Below are 21,671 nucleotides of genomic sequence, written 5' to 3'. Positions count from 1 at the left end.
TTTTAATCTAAAATGAGGTCTCTTTTTAAAAAACTTAATCGAGCCTTAGTAGAAAGACTCAAACTTCAGCTCCTCAAATACGCAGGGCTGCTTGCTTTCAGATTTGGAAAGTGTGATATTACTCATCAAGACCACAGAACTTGTTCTGTGTTCGAATGCTCTGGGTCCTTTGGTAATTGTAGTAATTCTGGTACAGTGCATTAAATGAGCATGATAATAGTATCCCCAACTGATTCAGAGTGCCTTAAACAGTGACAGTAGATCCAATACTAAACAACTGCCTGGAGTCTCCCTTTAGGCAGATTATATTGTCCTTCTATATTGGTACAATACCTAGTACCTTAGGAGCCTCTCAAATTCCTTGTTAATAGTAGTAATGAAAATGACAAATATTCTGAAAATTTACATCCTTTTTAGTGGGCAGCATGCCCATGGGGTCAAAAATGGGAGATAAGAGAAAAGAATCGTTAAAGATCTCTTCAGCCTTTAACTGATAAGACTTTGAATCTGTTGCCTGATGAGGGCATTCAGGTGCTGGTGGTGATGGAAGTGGGTCTTATTGCAGCATGTCACTTGGATCCAAAATATTTCATTGGTGTCATTCAGGTGCCAGGCCAAGTTTAAATTCTGAAACAATCATTCAGTTAAAGGATCTCTTGCATATCTTTTTCTTCTTTTTTTAAACATGTGAGTAAGTCTTAAATACATGAGAAGAAGCTAGAAACTGTAGTTTTATTAGTAAAGACATGACTTAAAAACACTCAACCCTAACAAACAAGCCTACAGCCCATAAACCCACAGGTGACTTCCTGTTGTATTTATTAAAGTCAGAGTGGACACCTGGAGGAGGGGTGAAAAGACAACTTCAGACAGGATCTGATAATGATTTTAATTGCTTACTGCTGTTGTCATACAGCTGACAGGAATTAGGAGTATAATTATTAGCAAGTTTTTGTCTCTGCAAATGTTTTGATGCCCTGGACAGATCAAATTCACTTGCCTTCTGTGTGAAGGGAGAGAATGGTAAGTTATGAAATGGAACTGTGCCTGTGTTCGTTTACAGGAACATTCTTCTGCTTCAAGATTTTAAATGTGCTTGTTTCAGTGTACTGAAATCAATTTACAGGAAGTCGGGCTCGACTGATTCACTTTCTGCATATTGATTTCTGCCCAAAGTGAAACTTCTGATATTAACAACACGAGTGATATTTTTTTTAAGACATCACTTGAAATGACTGAAAATAATAAACCCTTTTTTCTTGAAGGTTGTGGTCTTTTAAGGGTGAGATTTAAATCTGAATAAGAATGGTCTGGGTAATTCCTGTAATGGTGATGAAGTTTACAACTGGTTTGTGCTTATATAGAACAAGAATTCTCACTGTTTTCCTGCCTTTATTTCAGTACCTTTTCTTGATCTTCTGAACATAAATTAGCCACTGCCTGGTAGAATAACCTGTTCTCAGGGCTCCAAAACCAGGCTATCCATAGGTCAGTCATGACAGGTAAAGAACCATCACCTGATGATAGGTCCTGAAACAGAGTGAAAGACATAAAGGATGATACTTCAGTTTATTCCCTCTATCTCTTTGATTCTCTTCTGTTAGGAAAAGTCTTGTTCAACCCTAAATCTTTTTTTTTTCTTGTCACTGCTCCTTCTGGTTTTTATGGAAAATTAATTTTCGGGGGTTTTTTTCTAAATAAATGATCATGGATTGATGATCATTTTGTAGGTACTTGTAGTTGCCCAGTCATCTTAAAAACTTAAGCAGAAGTAGGTTTATCCTTTTCATGGTAGAGTATGCATGTGCTCTACAAGGATTTTCATCCATCAAATTACCTGGTTAAATTCAGAGCAAAATCTAGATTTTATTCTGTTGATTGTAACTAAAGATGAAATGGGTTTTCATAGCTTGATCAAATGCCTGTTACATAAAAAATCTTCATCCTTCTGCCAAAGGGTTTTTGGATAAAACTGTTACAGATTAAACCATGTCAACATGGCATTCCCGTCTACTATCTTTTAGTAAATAGGACTCTGGTTACTGAGAGATATAGTGTCAATTGGTTGTTGTTAGACAGCTATTAGGAAGTTTTTAATCTCAGTTTCATCGTGGATTTTTACAAAAGAAATTATTTCTATAAACCAGATACTAAATTTTTTTTGAAGCTGGAAATTCATATATGAGTGCCAGCTGTTACTAGTGTATTAACTGTGCAAACCAGGCTAATTAGCTTTCATCTGAAGTCTTCTGCCCTTACTCTAGCACAATCCTTGAAATTGTTTAAACAAAAGATTATCTCAAACCTTTTAAAAAAGACTGGATTTTTTTTTTTCTGTGCAGAACTGAACTTACAAATCAGTCAGGCTTTCTGGATTTATACATAGAACTTCTAGTACTGAACATCAAGTGTTAATACACCAATGTTCAAATTGGTATATTAACCTCAGCTGCTTTCTGAGGCCCGTGTTTTTAAATATGAGGCCATGAATTTAAATACTTGAAAGTCTAGCAAGTGTTTGGAAATGTTTACACAATTTTGAGGAAATTGGGGAATATGTAGCTGCTTGATGATTTAAAAAAAACAAACAAAAAAAACCACCAAAAAAAACCCAAACCCAAAACAAATCTAACTTCTTAAAAAAGCAGTAAAACTTTAAAATATTGGTGGCTAATGACCATGAAAGTGAACAGGTATACCTATACAAATGATGACACAGTGAGCATGGAGTGATGTTGATGCAGATAGCTTGAAACTCACTGTGTTATATTGTAAACCTTGCTGAAAAAGGGACACTCAAAAACAAGAGTCTTACATTTTATTATTTATGTTTTAATCAGATAAGTTCATTTATTTTAAGATTAAATGGCAATAATGGATTGTGTAGGAATTTGGGGCAGTAGTACAGTCTTGCTTTCTTAACGTTAACTGAGGTTATTAACACTGTATGTAGTATCTCTGAAAGACAGTGGAGGATTCTGAATGAGCATAAATAAAAAGCCATTCCATGATTCCTGTTTCATGAAGCCGGAGATCCCCTTGAGAAGCTTTAAACTATCTGCAGCGGTTCCAAGGGCAACTCTTGTCCTTTTGTTTCCAATTTGCAACTTGTCATTTGCAGCTTGTCTAAATTCTAGAAAATACCTTGGTGATGCAGCATAGTGGTTTGGTTTTGCTCTGAAAAGGTGTGAAAAGAAGCTTTTCTCATCCCTCCCTGACCTTCTAGTATGTACAGTTTTTATGTCCTTTTTTCCTCCCCTCCCTGAAGCCTGCAAAGTCTACACGCATGGTCTTTACCTTGTTGGGTTGGGATTTTTTTGTGTGGTGGTAGCACTGTAAAAGCTATAATGCTGTTAGATGGTTTGTGAGATGTCAGAATGAAAATACTAGGTAACTAGGAAAAGAGGGCTTGTTTATAACTACAATTGCCAGTTTATGAAGCCTAGAATACCCTACAGGCCAGGAATTACACATTTTTAAACTCCTACAAAACCCATACTGCAACAAATTAAGGTCTGGATTTGCTACACAGACTAAATTCCTTTAGAAGTTACGTAGATATCCAGGCTGTCAGATGCACTGGTCTATTTGAGATATGAGGTTAAACCAAAACTCTCTATCTGGAGGCTTCTAATGTTTGGGCAAATCAGGATCCAGATCTCATCTCCGTGATTATTTTTCTTACAGGAGAAGAGTAACTGAGTTAGAACCTCTTGACACTTTAATGAGACTGTGGTTTATTTCCTGGCACTGACTTTGTTTGATGACACAGATAGCAAAGCTTTTCTTTTGCACAACAGCTGTCAAGAAAAAGCCATTTCATCTTCTCAAAAGTCTCTATCCTTCCAGTAGTGTCTAAGATGCACTTCTGGACCAGATTGAATATCTGTGAGGAAAACTAGAGATGGACATGAAGAAGAAGGGAAATTGAGTTGTTTTCTTATACTGACCCTCCGTTCAGTTGTTTCCTGTTTTGGCAGTGAGTACATGGCTACAGAACAGCAGAAGTAGAGTGTTCCTGCCAGCTACTCTGAACTTCTTCTGTTATGGGTCACAGATTTCAAGGACAAACTGTATTTTGAACTTACTGAAATTTGAGAAGTCTCATGTAATTCTTTAACCTAATATTAGAGTAGATCTTTGATTGCCCTGGCTCTGCTGCAACCCTCAAAAAAATCAGAATTGAAAAATCAGTTTTTACTCATAGCAGATAATAACGTTGAAGCAATACAAGAATCTGAACAGCTGAGTTCTGCAGAATTGCAATGATGTGTTCTACAGCAATGTCTTCCTTTTGACAACATGCAAAATAAATATACTGTTAGAATTTGGAAATGACACAAGTTATGGCTTTCTTCCTTCTGGAAGTACATACCCAAGTTGTAAGAACTGTTCAAGTGCGAGTGTTTAACTGAGCATTTACAGTGTTCAGTTACCTACCATGATGAAGTGGGTACAATAAAGTGCTGCAGAATTTACTTTCATAATTCTTAAATTTCTACAGTTAGGCATGTTGAGACTAGTCAGTGGTGAGAAACAATCTATAATATTTGCTAGCTGCAATAAACATGGCCCCAGAAAAAAAATGAGTACACTTTCCCATGTGCTGATATGATTTAATAACACAATCATGCCCAGTTTACATTCTCCTGGGGGGTTATTTCCGTGCCTACAACCAGCTGAGTAGTGTCAGAAACACTGCTTACGCTGTGTTGCTACAACCTGTTCCAGATTGCCCATGTAGTGCTGAATTAGCAAGGGGCTTTCTAGGAAAACCATGTTGCAAGTGTGTGATTTGTGGTTCTGTTTTTTTGAAACTCACGTAATAGTGGTGTTGAACTTTAAACAATCCTGTCCCTTTCTCTCTCTCCATGCTACTTGACCTCAGGAAGAAGCTTGTCATACCAGTCAACTGGCTTTTTTGAGGGAGATTAATAAGCAAATCAGTACTGCCATATTGTACTTGAAAGCAAAACTGAGACCCTAGATACAATGTCTTAAAAGGTATTGAAACCTACATTTACTTATGTGGCTACAATTCTGCAGCTTGTTTTTAATGTTATATGATGCAATTATCTGTTCATTTGTCTGATCTTTAGGTGACCTTCTTGTTACCTACGAGTTACATCCTTGTTTCTTGTCCCTGTCCAAATATCCTGATGTAAAGTTTAATATAGGGTAAGAAATCCAATCTTCCTTGTGAAGTGGGTTGAATGAACAGTTGATCTATGTATGCTTTATATCTCAGCAAGGTTCTTTTGTTGAGGTGTCAGTTCACTGCCTCTCAATGATTCAGTTTGCTCCTTTACATACTGAATCTGAAGACCTTTTCCCATTTCTGTGAAGTAGCAGTTTATTGTGGATCCCTTAGTACAACCCATTTTCCTTGCGGTCTTCTGTATGGGTCTTTGCCACCTCATGTAACTGTTGGGGTATTTCCATTCTGAAATCAGCCTGCAATGATACCTCAGAAAACAGCAGCTTTCATTTGACTTTACGGTAACTTTTTTTTTCTATTCCACCTTTTACAGCAGTGTCATCATTTTTTCAGTGCTAGCTTTAAGAGGAAATATTCTCTTTTCTATTCTCTTTAAGTTAAAATTACTTTTTTATTTAAGTCTTTATATACTTGTTGTGAATTGCTTTCCTTAGTGTGACTGCCTCAGTAGATAGATTACTGTGAACTGCTGTAGCCCATGATAAGATCTTGGCAATTGCTGCTTCCCGTAGGAACAGAACTGTTAAAATAACAGTATATCATTACCTCTTAGTCTGAGCTACTCCGGAGTTTATGGTGTAATAAAATAGTGTGATCAAATTGAGGCCTGCTGCAAAGTTCCCCGGAAGCCTTTCTGTTGAATCTGAAGGCCTTTAGACCAGACATTTAGTTTCTTGTCTGGAAATTTTGACGTGCAAATCTATGTAGCATTGTGGTGTGCTTGAATGACTGATCTTATTAGGTAAGATCACATGATCTTCGTGTGATCTTACCTAATACTTACCTGAAGATTTTGGGGTATATCTTCTCTTTCTTAATCTCCCGTTGGTGTCTGAACAAGATGGGGAAAGTAAAGTCAAATGTGCTGTTGTGCGAAGAGTTTACATACGGCAACTGTAGTGTAGTGCAGAGTAGCAGTGGCTGGGAGAAGTAGGAAAGTTTGCAGAAAATACTTATTGAGCAAAAGGGGAATTGGCACAGCTACAACTCCAGAGTAGTTACAGGTTGAGGGCAATTTTTTGAAGGCTGAGAGGAATGGAAAGAAAGGGCTGTGGGCTATGGAGTGAGTCACTAATGTTAGGTTTCTGGCAGGGGGAAGGAAGGAAGGGTCAGATGTTCTGGTGCAGAAGGCTTTGGGAAAAGGGGCTGAGAGCCACCTTGAGCCCTTCTTCCCGATGAACATCTGTAGGACTCTGGAAAGTAAGGTTGTGTTTGTGGGACTGATCCCTTTTGTCTGAACACAGTCATCTGCTTTTGCATTCTGTATCCTTTCTTTGGAGCAGGAAATATGATGCTGTCAGGCCAAGTGGAGCCCATTCATGCAACTGAGAGCAACCTACTCCTGTAAAGCACTAATGAACTTCTTATTCCAGTCACTACTGCAGATTAACAGCTGTAAGAACTTTCCATTTGAAGAACGGTGCTTCAGCAGACTTCCTCTTTCCACCCTTGAAGTTTTTGGGGGTATTTGCACAGGGTACAGGATTTAAAACCAGGAGATGAGTGGCATGGAATGACTCATGCTCAAAACCAGAAGCATTTGACTTGGGAAAACTGACTTCAGTTCTAGCCCTTCCTCTTTAAAGTTTTATATTGCACGACCTTTCAAATGAAATGTCGAGCTTCCTTTTTAAATGACAGGATCTCTGCAGTGTGACTATGAGTCTGATTCAAGAAGGCGGTTTGTAACTTTATCAGTCCCTGTGTTCATCCACTGACTTCAGTTCTCATGACATCACTGGCTTCAAGTTCCTCATAGCATACTAATTCCATGCTTTGAATGAATCTACTTCTCCAGCATGGAGAACCTGTAGTACTATTATTGACATATTCTGAAACCACCCTAACACCAGTAAGCGGCGGTAGTTATGGGTGTCCTGCAATAACCAATAACAGAAGTTTTTGAGGAGTGCACAAGAAAGCCTATAACATGGCCATTTTACATAACTTGTCACTAGATTCTCTCTCTCTAACAATTTTATCTGTTGAAGGCCATCCAATTTCTGCTAAAGTCAGCTTCGTATCCTGGAAGTGATCTTGGATTTCTTCTCACTTTAGATGTTCTAGCAACTGCTGTAGCCAAAAAAAACCCCCAACAAACAACAAAACCCAAAAACCCAATCCGCTTTTATCCTGTATTGCTGAGGAGAGTATGCCCCAATTTTTCAGGCATGGATTTGACCACCGAGATCCAGGCATGCGTGCCCTCCAGGGTTTTCTATTTTATTGGTGTTCATTGCATTCAGAAATGAAATGCTGTTTGCTGGTTGGATTTTCATACAGGGCAGCAGCTTGCCTGTTGCCATATCTAGGTCCCTCACTTTATTACCTCCCCACCCTGGTTTTTTTTTCCATTTGTTGAAACATGCTTCAGAAATATATTGTGCTTTTAAAATTGTCTGTATTTCTAGAAGGTACACGGGTAACTTCTTTTAATTTTCTCTGTGCCCATGGGAGTTACGCATCTCCTAGAACTCATTTACTCTTTCAGTACCTTTAGGCATTGAGGCATCTTTGAAAATATTTAATATTTGGTAGCAAGGTAATACCCAGCTCTCTATACCTTGAACAATAAATTACCAGTTTCAGATCCTTAAATACGTGATGTTGGTATTTGAATCTGTGGAACTCTCTGAGGCTGGGAGTAGTGTAATATGTGCACATACACATATATGCTTAAGTATAATATTTTTATATTAGAATGCCTTTGTATCAATCTATTTCTGTAATGAAGCATTTAATCAATTTTCTTTTTTTAAAAGAGGGGACAGTTCTTTTCAAATTTGTTAATGCTGTGAAAGGAAACAGTGTATATCAGTGCTGCTGCTAGTTTAACCCAATATTTACAGCAAAAATGCCTAAGGGTCTTTTGGTTTGATTTGCATTTTGCTGTTTTTATAATCCAAAATGGTGGGGTGGTTGAGTTTTTTGTTTGTTTTTTTTTTAACACTTAAAAAAATAACATGTAGGTTGTGTGGGAAATGTGCTTAGAGATCTAGAAACCATTTTCCATAGTTCCCTGTTTTTTTCTTTTGTTAATCCTGTACAGGCAGTACAGAAGAAAAATAAACCCTGCAAAATACAAAGTCACCAACCTAGTGTCAGACACGAATTTATGAAAACACCCATTTTAGCTGCCTCATGTTTGAGGTATTAGACTGTGACAGTCAAGATCATGTTCTCCAGACTGCATTCTTCATAAGCAGAAATACTGGCAGCCATGTGTTAAGTTATAAAAAGATAGCAGCTGATGTCAGGGCTTATTTCAGTGAGGAGCCATTTCAGAATACTGTACTAATTTTGAGCAGGTATACGTAAACTAGAAACCTTCCCTTGACATGTAGCGTTCAGTGTAAATTGATACATATCTGAATAATGGGGTAGAAAAAGGTGATCAAGGAATAAGCTGCAGTAGATAGCCAGCTTAAAAAAAAAAATTCTTCAGCATTGTACATGATTTTTTTATGCAAAACTGAGAGGAACCGAGTAACGGCCTTCATTTTAGGGATTAGATTTGCTGGTATAAAATTCTTCTGTTCTGATGTTGGAAAGCTACCACAGTTTGAACCAGAGCCTGAGCTGATTTGAAACTATTAATAGAAGAGTGCCCGGCCTTTCCGTGCAAGTGATCCATGTGTCACAAGCAGCCCTCCAAATGCACTAACTTTATGTGCACAGAAACCTGTTCTCTGTCACACTGGGTGTGGATCAACACCATGCTCAAATATATCTGTATCTGGACAGATAACTTAATATTAAACTCTGCTTTGTTTGGTTGACTATATGTAACAAAATTAATTTCATCCAATGAAAGGGGATGAATTTAGCTCAGTAATTTGTTTTTAATGATAATTTTAGTGGCCTCTGGGCTTTTTTTTTTTTGTTCTTTTCACATCTGTGCACAGTGTCCATCTTAGGATTTCTTAAACTTATTATGCTATTGAAATATCAGTTCTACGGTAAATCCATTCCTTCAGTTTTCATTAATTTCAGTTAGATCTAACAGCTTCACCCTGAAGTTCCTAGTACTATAATTTTTAAGAACTGCATATTTCCACAGTATTTATTTACAATATGAAGTTCTGTTTTCAACAAATTGGGACTAATGTCCAAGGACAGCAGAACTCTTTTTATTGTAATTTTTGAACTTATCTCAGATAGTTGAGCTATTACATGCATCTGAAAAAAACCCTGAAAGAAACCCTAATTATATGCTTGAGACGATATATATGTTTTAGTTGAGCATGTTAATTGGATACAAATAATTTTTGCCATTTCCAGCTTTGCTGATAAGATGTAAGTGATCGTAGACAAGTCACCACTCCCTCTGCATGTTTGATGCTAAGGGGAGCAGACGAGTTTTTTTCATATCACAATGAACATTTTCTAATTGCTTCTGAGTCAGAACAATTGATAGTTTCACTGATAGTGGAAACAATTGCTTAAAACAGTTTATATGCAAATGCTTTGGAGCAGAGACCCTGCTCCTTCAGGAGCATAAAGGCAGAATGTCTGGTAAATGTTCTGTTACTTTATTATGCAAGCTAATAATATTTTAACACACATATAATGTTAATGTAGTATTCTGATAAATTTAAACTCGATTCTTAAATCGAAACCCAAAGTGCTTTCTGTCCAGAACTCCCACACGTGAAGATGCAAAGTCAAATGGGTATTTGTCTTAAAATAGCTAATGGTATGATGATATTGGATGGGTTCATATCTAAGACTTTTTTGTTTTGTTTTGTTTCAGGACATCAGGCATGAAGCCAGTGATTTTCCATGTAAAGTGGCCAAACATCCCAGAAACAAAAATAGAAATAGGTACAGAGATGTCAGCCCCTGTAAGTACGCTTTCTTTTCCATCTATTGTTTGTAACATAGTTGACCTCTAATGACAGCTTCTAACAGCTAAATGTTGAAAGAGCAAGGTTTCTGTTAGATGGATATGCATCCAAGACCTGCTTTACCTTTGAATTCTTATGCTAGAGAAGAATGGTGGCTGAAGTAGCATTAATAAAATTGCAAGTATTCTTTCTATTGCAGTATTACCAGAGCATCCTTCTAGTCAGTGTAGCATAACTGCCCCTATTGGGAGATGGGGAAGAGTCTTGCATAAAACATGACTGCTAGAAATAAATCTAAGCTAATTGGAACAGAGAAAAAGAGAGCTTTGCAAAGGTGATACTACTAGTGTGAGACCTGTGTTTCTGAAATTATTGTCAGTATCCTGGTGAATTCTGGTGGGAAGTGCATCTCGGAACACGTCCTCTACAAGGCACAGCTCAGTTCGGTGATGCAGCCCATCTTCCCTCTGTGATCCCACGTACAAAGACTTGCCTATGCCTGCCATGCTGTACTTTTGGGGTGCAAGAGAGACTGCAACGACAAAAATGCACAGAGTGCAGAGAAGTACAGGTCTGTAGTTAAATGGTCAGCAAAGAGTACTTCATCTATCGGACCTAAAGGAAGTTCACAGCCGGTTCGCTAAACTCCCTTCTCTGTACTAAACGACAGTGCCTGTTGTGGGACTTCTTACCCTCTTCAAGGGTGCAGCGCTGCCACCTGCTTTAAAAGCAAAGTTTCTATAGGCTCTGTCACTGGGCAAACATCTATCTTCTGTTCAAAGATTAAGTATTGTATCAGAAAACTTCTATAATTAGTGGTTAAAAGTTACTGAAGTCTTAGGGGCAGTGGACTAGGAATAATAATGTTGCACACAGTTTTCTTTACTAAGAAGTTCTAATATTTGGGGTTGTGAGTAGCAAACTGTTCCTTTTTGCCTTTAGATATTACTGCTTCCAATCTGTGTGGCTTTCTTGCAAAATTTGGGAACTCTTGTAGGTGTTTTTTCTGTTGGTGGTTTGTTTTTTTAATCCTGAGTGGAGCAAGCTGAGACTAACAAAAGAGCAATGAAATTACATTTGCTGTAGTTCTTGAATTTTGATCATTCTTTCTGTACATTAAGGTGTGGTTGGGTTGGGAACAGTAGCTAAATGTCTATAAGAAGTCTGTGTTCTGTTTGTCCAACACATGTTTAGGCAAACCTTTAACAACCTTGAACAAGCTGGGTTTGAACGTTGAAGCTGCAAAAGATAAGCAGTTGTGTAATTAGATTTATTTTAAACCAGTAACTCGATAACTGTACAAATAGGTCAGTGTGATCTGGTTTGCAGATTACCATTGTGATTACTCCAGATGCAAATACTCCCATTCTTGCAATGTATTCTTGGAAGACAGAGTGCAACTTATGTTCTCTGCTCTGCTGTAGTGCTGTTCTTGCAGCACCTATATTGTATTTCCAGAGTTACAAGCACCAGTGATCACTTCTGCGCTACCTGTGATTAAGCTCTTGTCATTCTTCAGGACAACGCAGCTTTTGTGATCCTAACAGCTGATGAGGTTGTGCATGGATTGTGCTGTGTTGCATACATTAACCAGTGTTTTCTAATTATGCTGCAGTTGATCACAGTCGAATTAAGCTAAACCAAGGTGACAATGACTATATCAATGCTAGTTTGATAAAAATGGAAGAGGCCCAAAGGAGCTACATCCTTACCCAGGTAATTGCTGGCAGTGGATAATAAAAATCATATGGTGATTAGAGTTGTTTTTTATGGGTTTTCTTTAGCCTTATTATGCTTGTTTACTTTATTGTAAAGGTAGTTAAGTATATATAAACATCTCTGTGTATATATAAACATACACATAAAACAATTTTACAGAAATGCTGTGTATTTCTTCCTGCTTCCTGTCAGCACTGTCTGACTTTGTAGAGTATTTTGGCCACTTTGTATGTTTGACTTTAGACCCATCTAGGCTAGAAGCTAACATACTTCCAGAAGTCTGCTTGTTGACTTACGACAATCAACATTTAGATGTGGTTAAAAGGAAGCACACTTCTACATGGAAAGTCAGCACAAAGGCTTCAGACCACTAGTCTTAAGTTGCCTGAAAAATTCTCTGAGCAGAGGTGAACCTCACTTAATGGGAGGGCTTTACATTTACAGAACTGTGTGTATGAACTTCACAATGTTCAAAATGTATTTGAAATAATGTACTTTAACGGGTACTTACGTCTTATGTTGAGTGGGGCAGAAGTTAACTGAAATATATTAGGGAACTTCTTGCACCTGATCTTCTGTTTCACATAAGCAGTATGCTCCACCCCATATTTCTTGTTAAACATCCTTCTGAAAGTGATGTTACGGTAGTATTTACAGATAATGTACCTCCTAATAACACAACGTCCAGAAGGTCTAAGTTGGGCAAGGCTGATATTTCTACCATTAATGTGAGAGAGGAAAGCTATGAATACAGTCTTTAGTGATAGGAATTTGGGAGGTGGGAGGGAAGTGGCTGTTTTTCACTGAATCTGTGAATTCCACACCTATACATATATAACAAATTTAAAAATACATGGATACACTGTTGTCTTATTCTGAGAGCTAGCAGCTGTGCCAGGATTCTTGTTTGTCCTTAATGTTTGATTCCCTGGATATTGTCCTGGTCTCTAATCTTGACTTTCTTTTTTACCCCTTCCTCCCACACTTTAGATAAAGGTAGACTGGGATTAATATTTTCAAGCGGCAGCTCTTCCTTCCTGTTTCTAGAGAATAAAGATAAATCTTCTAAGGAGGAAGAAGTCTACAGTACAGTGTTCAATATGAAAATGATTCTGTGCACACAGTTCTTATTCTGCTTATTCAGGACAGGGGAGGTTGATAATAGGGTTGAATTGGTATGTGGAATAGTCAGATGTGCAGCTAACTGGTACTAGTTATCTGTTCTGATCCAGAACATAATGGATGCAAATGGCTTTTTTTAAATCCAGTCATTCTTTCTGAGGACCCTGGCCTGCTGTTCTGTTTGAGCAAAGTGATGGATAGCAAATACAAGAGGCACAATGATGCTGGTTTGTGTTGCCCACAATTCAGAGCAACGGTTTTGGAGTGAAAAGTAGCAAAGGAACATGACACAAACAAAGTTATAAGGACATCTACTTTGTGACTAGATAGTAATCTTTAAAAGGAGTTATCATTATGTTCAGTTCCAAAGCAGATCCATGAAGATTCTAGAAAACCATATAATTTGTTACTGATCTGGCATTGTTTCAGTCCTTTGAATCTTTGTCTGTTCAGTCTAGTAATTTTCAAGTATTATGAGCATCAGTGATGTATTGCAGAATAGTTTAACATAGACTTTAATTCTGCTCTTAGTCAATGAGGTTTTATTTCCCCATTACTTTTGTATACCTTTCCTAAAAAAGTTCTCTCAGCATTTTTCACTCCCAGTTCTCTTCTCACAAGTGAGACCACTTCTCTCTTCCTGTTATGTATGGAGGGAAAAGATTAACTGTGCTTTCATGAGTAAATTTGTAGTGGGAAAATAGAACTTAAAACTGTGTCACTGCATTTTTTTACAGTTTGAAATGAGAAGTTGCTTGTTACTTATCTAAAATTATTGCCTAGTGCAGTAACTTTTACTGGGGAACATTGCACTGACATTAACAGAAAATAATGCTTATTTCTGGGGATTCTGTCTCTGCAGGGACCTTTGCCAAATACTTGTGGTCACTTTTGGGAGATGGTTTGGGAACAGAAAAGCCGTGGTGTTGTCATGTTGAACAGAGTAATGGAAAAGGGATCCGTAAGTACTTACCCGGTTCTAGCTCTGTGTTCGTTGCATGTTTATGGTTTTTCTTTTTTTTTTTTTTTTTTTTTTTTAAAAAAACCCAACAAACCAACCCAAAGAATGGGGAGCAGGGAAAGAGATGACCATAAGTAATTTTATCTATGAAATTATGCCTAGAATGAATACCCGGTGAACCAATCTTAGTGCAGTCAGAAAATTATTCAGTTTGTAATTGTAGGTCCTAATTTCTTCTGAATTTGGCTGAAATAAGGCATGAACACGACATGACTCTCCACGCAGATGAATATTTGGTCTCTACTGCTAACCTAGGTATCTGAATGTGGTTGTTTTCAGTGTACACAGATTGCACCTCTCCAAGGCCATTTACACCAAGTGGTCATTCACAAGCGTTAGGAAATGGTGTTGAAGCAGTTAGAGAGGCACTTTGACTCCAGGTTTCCTTCACACAGTAAGAGCTCTGATTATTAAATATACCACCAAGGCACAGTGTTTCTCCACCAGTGTCACTGTTTTACAAAATTCCATAGAGGTCTGAGGAGAGTGGAGGTGTGATTGAAGGTACTTCACCCGGTATCTGTCGTAAGCAATGATGTTCTGGGTGATGGGGAACCAGCTGTTAAGCTGGTGCTTTACTTGCTAGGACAAGTGCGGTGGGCTAAGTTCTGTCCAGACCTTTTAGGAAGTTTACGTTAGACAAGACAGGCAGAAGATGAAAGGGAACAATAGATGAACAAACACTTGTGGTTATTTTAAGTAATTTACCTTCAGATAAAAAGTTTTGGTTTCTCCAGCATGTGGAGTAGCTGCTGTCTTGAGAGGAAATGCCTCAGCCTTTCTGATGGTGGAGAAGACAGGAACCATCAGGCGTGGTTTTCATCCATGGGTCACAGTTCTGCCTCTATGCTAATTCCACCGCTGCCATCCTTAAAGTGCACTTGGCAGCTGTGCAAATTTGAGACAAAAGCAATTTTAAAGACTAATAGAAATGCACAATTTGAAGTTGAACGTTACAGTGCCATCAGTATAAAGACACTTTGGAGGAGGGGAGCGGGTATGTTGGGTATCCACCAGTGATAACTGGGTGGTACATGCTTTTGGATAATCAGAAAAGAATTCCTAATAATCAGGAAAATTCTTGTGCAATGAGTTGTGTTTTAATAAACTGCAGTCATGATTTTTGAGTGTTTTGGCTTTGTTGTAGTGCAAGTGAAATTTAATATTTAAGAGAGATGCAGTAACCATATTTTTCAATAGTTTCTTCCTTTCCATCATTCCCACTCATTCCTTGCACTGCCAATAGTTTTGAACAAAATGAATTACTGTGCTCCCTTAGGGCAGGCTGCTTACACTTCTCAGCAAGCAGCAGTGGGGGACCTACAGTAGAGCACAACAAAATATTGTTTGCAGACACATTTGGTGGAGAAATTGGACACAAAGCCAGTTCCTGTCTCTTTAACATTAATTAAAAAAAAAAAAAAAGTGCAGAGTTACAACTTCATTCTACACCCTGGTAAACTAGAGGATGTATTACTATAGAATTAGTCTTGAGCAAAACTAGTGTTAGACTACCTATGAATAAAATACTGAAGGATTTTCTCATTCATAAAATGCTGTCAGAAATCATCTTAGTCTTGAGAATGCTGTTCTTTGTTCTTCCACTTCAACTTTAAAGCCATATAATTTGCCCTAGCATTAGCCATGTCTAACAATCCATTCTTACTGCATGTCCAGGTACGGGCAAATGGTGGTCCTAATCCCATTTCAGAGGAGCAGTGCTTAGTGACAGAAGTAGCAGGCCAGTTCTCCCTCTCACAAGATTCTTAGATTTAACAGTCAGAAATGTGGTTGCAGGCTTTCCTATTCGTGTTGCAGATGAGCTGCTTTAATTTCCGTTTTTTCCTGCGCACTGCAAAATGTGCTACTTTTCTATTTGGTTGACTCATTTAAGGTCCTAGCATGTAGCAGTCTTTGCAAAAACTAAGCTCTCTGGGAGACTTTACTGAGAAAATTGAAATTCAGGCAGAAGTAGGTAATGGGAATGTTTGCTGAATGCAGTTGGGTTTTTTTTGGCACTTCACTTTTAAACTGTGCCATGTAAAATCAAAATGATCTCACTGCTATTTTTATTTTTGTGGTGAGTGAATGGAGTAACCCAAAATCTCTTCTGATGTTACACTTGCAAATTAGCAATGTTGTAATTCTCTATATGTAGCTTATTCGTGGAATTCATAATACTTTTTCACAGTATGTTCTGCTCTTGTTAACATCTATCTCTTCTTTTGAAATTCAAATATTTGACATAAGGGTAATAAATAAAATGCAGAGTAGACCAAAATTCAGGCTTTGGCAGAGTGTTGAGAGCTTTTGTCCTTAGTTATTAGATGGTTTTGTTTGTTTGTTCTGACACAAGCTAAAATAAATAATGGCTTTGGAGATTAGATTCCATAGTTTCACACTCTTTCAGCTTACATGTAGAAGAGAGCTCTAGCTAAACAAAGATATCCTCAATCCTTAGGTATTTTCATGAGTTCAGTCAGAGTCAAAATAATTTGACCCATACAAAAGATTTACTGAAGATGTGGTTCTGCAACATAAAGAAAGATTGATATTCTTCACACTACAGTTGGTCCACATTATAATAAAAGGAGACAAAGAAATTGTCTCATAAGAAAATGTTGTATTTAAGGATGTTTATTCCGTGCCTTTTACACAAACATAAACGATATATGAATGTCTCCTGTTTGCTTTTAGATAAAGTGTGCACAGTACTGGCCACGGAAGGAGGAGAAAGAAATGTTTTTTGAAGATACAAACTTGAAACTAACCTTGATATCTGAAGATATAAAATCATATTACACAGTACGACAACTAGAATTGGAAAACCTTACAGTAAGTACAGAAACTAGTACCAGTCAGATTCTTCAGTCTCTCTGAGGTGAGATTTGCCTCCTCATCAACAGGGTCTTGAAAAAGATGTTCAGAAATTACAGCAGATTTTGTTCTGAAATTGGTGATTCGGCATGAGATTGTTCTTTGGCCTCTAGTTTGTGTGTTGTGGAAATGAAATTCTTAAATATTTATGAAACATATCTGGGGAAACTACAATCATTTTCATGTCTCAGCTGTACACTGAGTGAGAAGGTTAGTTTGTCACTACCTTTCAAAGAATCTTTTATAAAATCACTTAGCAGCTGTTCTAGTGCTTTTGTGTTACAGCTGAAATAATTGTTCTTCCTGTCACTTAAGCTACCTGTTTGCCTGTGTCTTGTTCTAAGGTTTATTTTTAGGTTTTGGCTTAAATCTTCAGGTTTTACGTTGATGGCTTTCATCAGAAAGCAGGAACTGTTTTAGCGCTGGTCCTGCAATGAGCTGTATGGAGCTCAGTACAAGGATCAGGCCACTAGCTTTAAAAGAAATAACTTCTTTTCTTTTTCTTTTTTTTTTTCCCCCTTTTGCACAATACCAAAATAAAAGTATACATGCCATTTCCCACCCTTCCTCTACTCTTCAACATTGCCCTGTATTAAAGCAGTGAGAGCTAATCTAAAGCTTCTTGGGAAGACTGGCTAAGGAATAACACCAGTAACTTTCACTAAATGCAGGTCACTGAAGATAATGTCTGAGGTCCTCGATGGTGCTGAGCTAGGTGTGTATATTGAGATGTGCTAGCCTGAGTTCTGTTCTGCCCTGGTACTGCTCACTACTGGAAGACACAGTTATTCCTTTGCTCATCTGTTAGCATCTTGTATGCTTCATCCTGCCAGGAAACGTGAGGCAGCAGATGCAAATTTGACTAAATTATGCCTGAGTAAGAATTTAGTTGATGTAGTTTGTGGTGTGTATGAACTATGACGTCTGCTGTAGACATATTTGATGGTTGTAGCTCACTGTTCTAGGAGGATGTGAGCACCAGTGGTTTAGCAGTCTTGGAAGAGAGTTGTAAGGTTGGGAACAAACCTGTAAAGGAACAGCTGGGATAGCATAAGGGCTTTGCCTGCAGAAAGTGTAAAGGGCTTCTATAACTTGAGGTATTTCATTTTGAGAAATCTTCAAATGATATTCCCTCAACAGAAATTGGAAGGCAGTGGCTATTTTGTGGCGATACAAGCATTTGAACTGTACTGAAAAAACTAAACCATGTTATAAATAAGTAAATTTACTTATCTAATTTCCTTTGCTCAAAATGGAGACCTCCACAACAAGAGATAATTATTTGTAATTAGTTTCTTAGCTGTGCAGCTATAAAAGCTCCCTCAGACTGGTGGAACTTTGTCATTTGAGTTTAAGTCTGCCATTCTAAAGATGGAGTGGAAGCAGCATAGTCTGAGTAGCGTACAAAGCTGAGCAGGCACGTGCCTCCATTCCATTTAAGAGTTATTTTCAAAGGAAGTAGCTAAAATATTTCCAAAGGCACAAACTTGAAATTGACCTAAAGGTAAAAATGTCTGATGTCTAAAGCTGTGTGTCTAAGTATTGAAGTGGCCACTTGCTAGGAAAATGAACAAGGAATTGTATTTGCTGATTAGAATGTTGTAGGCGACTGTGCTTTGAATACTTCTGACTCCTGTATCCAAGCTGAAAGACTTCCTAAATGCTGTTTTTACAGACACAGGAAACTAGGGAGATTCTGCACTTCCATTATACTACGTGGCCTGACTTCGGTGTCCCAGAGTCACCTGCTTCATTCCTCAATTTCCTGTTCAAAGTGAGAGAGTCTGGCTCACTTAACCCTGAGCACGGTCCCGTTGTGGTGCACTGCAGTGCGGGAATCGGGAGATCAGGAACTTTTTGTTTGGTTGATACATGTCTTCTACTGGTAAGAACTACTTACTCCAGATGATATGCTATTTCTGTAGAGTTGTTTTGAGGAATGGCTTGTTGTAGGCTCACAAGGAGCCGAGGTATTTCTGTGAAGTATTGTTGCATGCTATTTCCCATTATCTTACTCATACTCAGGGTTAGGAGTGTATGCCAAGGCAGATCTCATTCTTAACTGACCATTTTGAGTGTGGGGAGGAAAAGTCTCTAGTTTTTAGAGTGATTTGCAAAGAGAGGCTTTTCCCTTGTGGTTAAGGAAAAAACCACTAGATGTCTGCTAAGTAATAGTGTGAACTACCCTGAAACAATGCAGAATAAATCTAATGTGTTTCCTTTTACAGAGTCAGCTTCACATATAGGTAGGGGGAAATGGTCCCGACTTTAAGATAAAACTGTAGTTCCCTTGGCTTTATGCTGTCACTGTGTGAGAGTAACTAACACACAGAAGTCAGGCCTAGATTAAAATGTCCTTTTTTTTTTTCCTAATCATATTTTCAAAACAAGAAAGACAAAAAGGGGAAAACATACAGCATGTTGGAGGCCCAGTGTTTTCTCCTCCATGTCTTTTTAGAGACCCAATAAATAGCTGCTGATACCAGTTTTTTATTATTTATTAATTCTGTAATATGGAGAATAGGCTGAAGGTCCTACTACAAAATGTGTCATTGCTGTGAATCTTACCAGAGCATAAAGCTTTGTTTCAAATTTTTATCTTCAGATGGACAAACGGAAAGATCCTTCTTCTGTGGACGTTAAACAGGTTCTCCTAGAAATGAGGAAGTACAGAATGGGACTCATACAGACAGCAGATCAGCTCCGTTTCTCCTACTTGGCTGTTATTGAAGGGGCAAAATTCATTATGGGAGATGCTTCAGTGCAAGTGAGTACCACTGGCCACACAGCTTAATGTGGGGAGCTCTGTTCTAACTGTAGCAAATATGTAGGATGAGCAGAACAGAAAGAAACTTTACATTTCATGCTTGCTTTGGCTTCAGTATAATTTTATATTATGGGGTTCTCAAATACAGTGCTTTACGATCTGTCATGACCTAAAGTGTTGTATGTTAAAGCCTTCAAAAAGATACCTGTGGTATAACAGGTGGCCTTGTGTACTTTTCAACGCTGTAATTGAGGTGTAGACTGGCTGCATTGGCCTTGTCTTTCAGTTCAGATAATAAAATTTTTCTAATATGACAGAAGTTTAAGTATTATGATTAAATCCTGTAAGTTTGTTTTATGGTAAGCAGAACTCTAGCAACACAGATTCTATTTTGGCTATTTAAATTTTCCAGAAGTAGATAAAAATTTCCTGTATTTATAGCATGTGTCTTCTGTGTACTGGGTGTAGCTTAGGTTTGGAGTTCTTGTCGCTTCTTTTTTTATTATTTTTTTTTTTCTTCAACACAAATGAACAGCCACTCTAAGAATGAATGAAAAGGTAGAGTGCAAAGACCTTGCCATGTTAAAATTAAAAGTTGTAGTAGCTTATATAAAAGAAATAGAGGAAAATTTAATCAGGCTTTTCCTTCCCTGAAGGAGCAGTGGAAAGAGCTCTCCAATGAAGACCTGGACCCACCACCTGAACATAACCCACCACCTCCCAGACCACCAAAGCGAACCTCAGAAATGCACAATGGAAGGATGCATGAACACACAGAATTCTTTCCTAAACATCAAGTAGTAGAGGAAGAGGTTAGATGTTCGGTCAGCACTGTGGAAGAGATGGTTCCAGATGGCAGAGCTTGTTCATCTGTGCCACTGATCACAGACAGGTAATCATTCCCACTTTTGACTGTCCCAAGAAGAGTGTCCAGTGGGCTTATGGCATTGAGAGGTTGCAGGACGTTTGCTTATAAATGGCATTTCATACAGAAGGGCCTGACAGACCTTGGTCGAGTTAGTGTCGCAGTAGTTCCAACCCCAAATCCTTTCAGTAAAGGTCTTATGCCTGTGTTGACTTCATGCATAAGCTAGGGCCTCTTCGGGATCCTGCTAGAGTAGAAGAAAAAGTGACAGCATAATGAGGTGATTTAGTCTTGATTTACATGCAGTATATGTTAAGTTACAGAGGAGCTCTTTCACTACTCAGAGGTGCTATTAGTCATGTAGCTGAAGACTAGGCTGGCAGGCTTTAGCTGCACCGAGACACGTGAAATTCGTTGCAAGCTAAGCTACTTCTGATGAAAGGAGTAGAGGGGGCTCCTGAACAGAGGACTCTTCTAGCTGTCATTGTAATCTAAACTGTAAAGGCTAATAAACGTGCAGCAATGCTGCGTGCAGGGGCGGTGGAAGAGGGGGGAGGCCGAGGTTCCTGCCTGCGTAACCACTAGATGTCCCTCCTGATTTACCGGAGCGGCGGGGAGCTGCTTGAAACCAGCACGCCTTGGTGTTACTGGCATCCTGCGTGTGAACTAGTTTTATTCGGAACAACCAAATGAATGCCACACAGAACAAAAAAAAAAAAAATCAAAATTTAAAAAAATTTAAATAAAAAACCCTACACCCACCAGGGACTATCAAGGGAAAGTTTAATGTTCTCCCAATAGATGGTCTCCTAACAAGACATCTTCAGCTTCCCATAGGAATACTGGAATAAAATACCAGATATTTTTTTTTTTTAGTATTGTCCGTAGAACTCTAGAGCCTTTTCAACAGATGCAGCTGGCAGGCTTGATGTATTTAATTTAGCTGAACCAGTGGGAGAGCATGTGTGACTCTGGGAACTGGAGATTAGTGAGATGTGTTTCCAGTAGTCTTTCTTCAAAATAAACCTCCTCTTAATTTCACACAGCAGAGAGGCTGAGACCATGAGCTGAACCTGTTGTTTCCCTCCAAATTCTGCTGGAGGCAGGGAGATAAAACACAAAACGTGAAACAATGTTTGGATCAGGACTTTTCTTAGTTCATTGGGGAGATTCTGGAAATGAGATACTGAAATTCCAAACATCTTTACTAAAAAGAAAGGAAATCTTGGAAATAG

General features: G+C 38.2%; 1 protein-coding gene across 6 annotated transcripts in view; it reads left to right on the top strand.

Moving 5' to 3' along the window:
- Positions 1 to 21,671, top strand: part of PTPN1 (protein tyrosine phosphatase non-receptor type 1) — a 45,609-nt gene that overhangs the window by 18,873 nt on the left and 5,065 nt on the right. For 4 of the 6 annotated variants that reach the window (XM_074888004.1, XM_074888002.1, XM_074888003.1 and 1 more), the window contains 6 exons: positions 9,972 to 10,062; positions 13,769 to 13,867; positions 16,625 to 16,762; positions 18,480 to 18,689; positions 19,410 to 19,571; positions 20,228 to 20,463. In XM_074888004.1, coding sequence (XP_074744105.1) covers positions 9,982 to 10,062; positions 13,769 to 13,867; positions 16,625 to 16,762; positions 18,480 to 18,689; positions 19,410 to 19,571; positions 20,228 to 20,463 — 926 coding nt within the window. In that variant the 5' untranslated portion in view covers positions 9,972 to 9,981. Of the gene's footprint in view, positions 1 to 9,971; positions 10,063 to 11,680; positions 11,782 to 13,768; positions 13,868 to 16,624; positions 16,763 to 18,479; positions 18,690 to 19,409; positions 19,572 to 20,227; positions 20,464 to 21,671 lie in introns of all 6 variants that reach the window. The other 2 variants (XM_074888000.1, XM_074887999.1) reach the window with 2 other exon arrangements.

This window comes from Strix uralensis, chromosome 18 (assembly GCF_047716275.1).
Source record: "Strix uralensis isolate ZFMK-TIS-50842 chromosome 18, bStrUra1, whole genome shotgun sequence".
NCBI lineage: Eukaryota > Metazoa > Chordata > Aves > Strigiformes > Strigidae > Strix > Strix uralensis.
This window is presented reverse-complemented; position numbering and strand designations above follow the sequence as displayed.